This window comes from Vespula pensylvanica, chromosome 1 (genome assembly GCF_014466175.1).
Source record: "Vespula pensylvanica isolate Volc-1 chromosome 1, ASM1446617v1, whole genome shotgun sequence".
Taxonomy (NCBI): Eukaryota; Metazoa; Arthropoda; class Insecta; order Hymenoptera; family Vespidae; genus Vespula; species Vespula pensylvanica.
In genome coordinates, this window is record NC_057685.1 from 3094323 (window position 1) to 3099006 (window position 4684).

The 4684-nt window shown below is 42.1% G+C and overlaps 1 protein-coding gene across 1 annotated transcript in view; it reads right to left on the reverse strand.

Annotated features, from left to right (window-relative positions):
* The window catches only part of LOC122637503 (zinc finger protein 395-like), a 99001-nt gene extending 96454 nt beyond the window's left edge, over window positions 1-2547 (reverse strand). The window contains exon 1 of the mRNA XM_043829666.1: window positions 1697-2547. Coding sequence (XP_043685601.1) covers window positions 1697-2086 — 390 coding nt within the window. The 5' untranslated portion in view covers window positions 2087-2547. The remainder of the gene's footprint in view (window positions 1-1696) is intronic.
* Between the last annotated feature and the right edge of the window lie 2137 nt (window positions 2548-4684).

Consider the following 4684-nt stretch of genomic DNA (forward strand, 5'->3'; position numbering starts at 1 on the left):
ATCAACGTAATTATGGTAATAAAAATATTCAAATAATAAAGATTTATATGTCGAGGAAAACACGTCATGATCAATTGACGATTAAATTCTTTCCTCACTTTGGAGATGTTGATCAATTACTTTTTCCTTTTCTTTCTTTCTTTCTTTTTTTTTTTTTTTCCTTTTTCTCTTAATCCTTAAACATATTGTTATACCAGTGAATATTAGAAATTATATTTAACAAATGATTGATCTTTGAAATATGAAGAATTAATTTTTTCTTTTTGTTCTACGAGAAATATTGCAGAAGGGAGATAAAAAATCAAGGTTACATTTATGAGTTTATAATTTAAAATGTAGATGGCGTTAGAGAGAAAGGGAGAAATGCAATTGGACAAAAAAAAGATATACCTATACATACGTACATACATACATACATACATACATATATATATATATAAATTTATGAGCGTGTAATATGAAAGTTACATGACGTTAGAAAGAAATAGAAAAAGAAAGAAAGAGAGAGAGAGAGAGAGAGAGAGAGTTAAGTATCTAACGACGACAATTTGAACCTTTAGACCGTGACATATCCGTGTTGGTTTCTTCGATGACGTTGCAAAATGTCTGAAAACGATTCTAATAAAGAGAAAATCGATGATGATCGCGAATAAAAGTATTTGTTTTTTTCTTTTCTTAGTTTCTCTTTTTTTCTTTCTTTCCTTCTTTCTATCTATACTCTCCCTTTCTTTCCGTATTGTTTTTTATTAGATTATAACTTAATAAGACACTTAATACTTCCGTGCATATTTAAACGGGAGTCAACCCGATTAACGCGTTTCTCGTGTGCGCGCACACTCTCACGCAATAGTAATCGATGAAGAAGAAAAGGATCGAAAGTTTAACTAGCGATCGAGCGCGCACGTCCGAGCTGTCATCGCTCGTGCGTGTCTTTGAAACCTCCGAAAGGAAGAAAAGCGTTGAGGGAATCGAACGAGAATGAGTTAGAGAGAGACAGACAAATAGACAGACAGATACACAGACAGATAGATAGACAGAGAAACAGAGAGAGAGAAAGAGAGAGAGAGAGAGAGAGAGAGAGAGGATAGATAGCGGATAGAGAAAGAAAGAGAATCGCTCGATGCGCCGCTGCGGTGCGCGGCCCGCGCATGCGCCAAGCTCGTCAACTCGCCGGGAAAACCGGCGACGATCTCGTCCGACAAAACTTTTCGTCTCTATTCGCGATCGGCTTTTTTTCTCCTTCCCTTCTCTCCCCTATTCCTCCCTCCTCTCACACCCACATCCGCACCTCCTCCCTCCCTATTTCTCTACATTCGAGAATGAAATCAAATCGGCACTTTTATACCAGTAAGGAATCATGGGAAATTACGTTCGGCACATCGAACATATGAATTTCGAAGATCCAAAAAAACCCATCTCTTTCTTTATCGTCTATATACTCGTCACGATTAATGATAAAAAAAGGAATATAGCGAAAGGTTAAAGAATATAATAAAATGATTTTTGTCTCTCTCTCTCTCTCTCTCTTTTTTTTCTTTTTTTTAATTACTAGCAAGTATTAGAGATATAAATATATGAACATGTGTGTGTGTGTGTGTGTGTGTGTGTGTGTGTGTGTGTGTGTGTGTGTGTGTGTGTGTGTGTGTGTAAGAAAGAAAAAAAAAGAAAAAAAAAAAAATAAAAAAGTTTCACTCACCTCCTGTCCGTTCGGTGCAATGACGACGTCAACCTCGTCGAGATGTTCACGGTGCTGAGTGACCTCCGCTTGTATCTCCCTACCGTTGTAGGTTAGGTAAACCTTCTGACCTGGTACGAGGCGTGCGCCTGTGACGGAACCAAATCCGGGTCCTATGAGGTCACGGTCGGAATATTCGGTACTTGGACTCGGTGGTCTGCCACCGGGCACCGTGTCAAATCTTACGGAGTACCGTGTCTTAGGTGTTATACTCAAACCAGACTCGGACGCCGACGACGCCGGCGTCTTTACGGCGTGTATTACACCACTGTAATATTTACCGTCCTCGCCGGGCGCGCACACCCTCGTACCTATTATACTGCGCTTCGCCAGTCTCTTGCCCGTCGACATTATTCGTGCTCGAAGCTTTTTCCTCTCCACTCTGTCGGACGGCACAGGAACGAACGACTTGATTCGTTTTTTCTTTCCTTCTTTTTACTTCCTTATTATTTTCTTTTTTATTTTTAATTCTTTTATTACATATACGTGTATATATATATATATATATATATATATATATATCTTTCTGTTACAATATCACACTCACTAAACACACTACCTGTTCCTTTCTCTCCTTCTCTCTCTCTCTCTCTTTCTCTCTCTCTTTCTCTGTCTAACTACCTATCTATCTGTCTGTCTCACTATCTATCTCTATCTCTCTTCCACGTTCGGCTCAACGCGCTCAACTTATTCGAGTCTTCGCGCGAACCTCGGCCACCCTTCCGCCTTCCGTTTGACGCACCTCCACCTCCCCTTCCCTCCCTACTTCTCCCCCTTCCCACCACTGCCCCCCCGGCTCACGAACACCACTGCGCGCTCCGTTCTTCTCTTCCTACTTCACCGAGACCTTGCACTTCTTTTATTGTATCTCACTCTCTGTCTCTCTCTCTCTCTCTATATATATGTATATATATATATATATATATCTGTCTCGTTCTCGCACGCTCCTCTTCGTTATCTCTTCTCGTTTCTTCTCTTTATCTTCTTCTCTCTTTCTTTCTCTCGTCGAACTAAACAAGTTCCTTTTTCCACGAACGTATTTGAAAAAAATTCTTAACGATCGTCCTACGAAACGATCGACATAATGCTAAATAAACGATCGACTCGAGATCGATAACGTTTAATGAAAATATGTTGGTTAGACGAGGAAGCGCGTACCAATGCCAATAGACAATGCAGCAGCAGTAGTAATAGTAGTAGTAATAGTAGTAGTAGTAGTAGTAGTAGTAGTAGTAGTAGTAGTAGTAGTAGTAGTAGTATATGAAGAAGAAGAAGAAGAAGAGGAGGAGGAAATACTCGAGGATCGAGGACGCGTTCTCCGGCGTTCGGCGCGAGCGCGAGCGTCGTGCGTCGTACGTGCGTTGTGCGTGCGTGCGTGCGTGCGCGCGCGCACACGCGGCCCTTTAAACGGTGCCACGACGGGCGTAGTAATATAATTTTTCTTCGACGACGAGGACGACGACGAAAACGACGACGACGTAACGGGAGATAACGTCGTCGTCCGTCCTATTATTATTTTTATTATTATTGTTCTTGTCGTTATAATTATTATTACTGCCGCTGTTGTTTTTGTTGCTGTCGCTGTTGATAATGCTGCTGCTGTTGCTGTTGTTATAGTTGTTGTTATATTTGTTGTCGTTGATATTAATAACGATACTATTAATGATGATGCTACTGATGTTAATGTTGATACTGTTGATGCTGGTGCAAGTACTGCTGTTGCTTTCGCTGTCAATGCTCCTCGTCACGCCGTCCTCATGTTCCCGGCACCACGCGATCGATTTCGCGTCTATGTACTTTCGCTCGTTGCGCCTAACCAACGACGGCATAATACGTGGAAGCGACTCGCCACTAACTTCGTGCTCGTGTCCAAAGTACGCGCTTCCGACTTCTTCTGTGACGATGAGATTGATTATGGGGAAAAATCAAGTAAAATAATTCTATATATATGCATATACGTGTAGGTATACATATGCGTATACATATACATATACATATACATATATATATATATATATATGTATGCGGAGCCGGTTCGAAAAGTTTCAAGAAAACAACAACGGGGTCGTACGATGTTTTGAAAAAAAGTACGATAAGAAGAAGGAAAGAATGGTAATAATGACGTTGATGATGGTAATGATAATAATAATAATTATTAATATTATTATTATTATTATTATTATTATTATTACAATAATAATAATAATAGCAGTACTGTTGGCGATGGTACTAGTTGTACTGGTAGTAGTCGCAGTAGTAATAGTAGTAGTAGTAGTAATGTAGTACTACTGTAATGACGCAAGAGAAACGACGACACTGAATACGACGCCGACGATGATCGCGGTATTATCACGATACGATGGTAAATTCGCGCGGTGTCGTCTGACATGTGACGCACAGCTGAGCGGCCGGGAAGGACTGAGGACGGACGGAACCGTGCGGCTTTCACTGCGCCGGCCGGCCGGCCACCCGCCTTCCTAACCCCTTCCCTCTCCCCCTTAGGAAAAACAGCTGATAGATAACAACAAAGGCACGTGACCGGCCGGCGATACGCCATTGGCCGACAGCTATGACCTACTTACTCCGATTGGCCGAGACATGGGAGCGAGAAACGGGGGAAAGGCCGGAACGCGGTGCGACTGCCTCCCTCGCTCGTTCCCTCTAACTACTTTTGCTCTCTCGCGCTAACTGACTGAGACCCTCCGATCACCGTGCCTCCTCCCCCCGTAACGAAAACCAACCCCCCCTACCGTTCTCTTTCTCTGTCTCTCTCTCTCTCTCTACCTACCTACCAACCTACCTACCTCCCTACCTCTCGTTCTATCTCACTCACTCTCTCTCTCTCTCTCTCTCTTTCTCTTTCTATCTCTTTCTTCCTTTCTTACTGTTACTGTTACTCTTACTCTTCGTTCACAACGCGTTTGGTCCTCCTCTCCTGTCTCCCCTCTC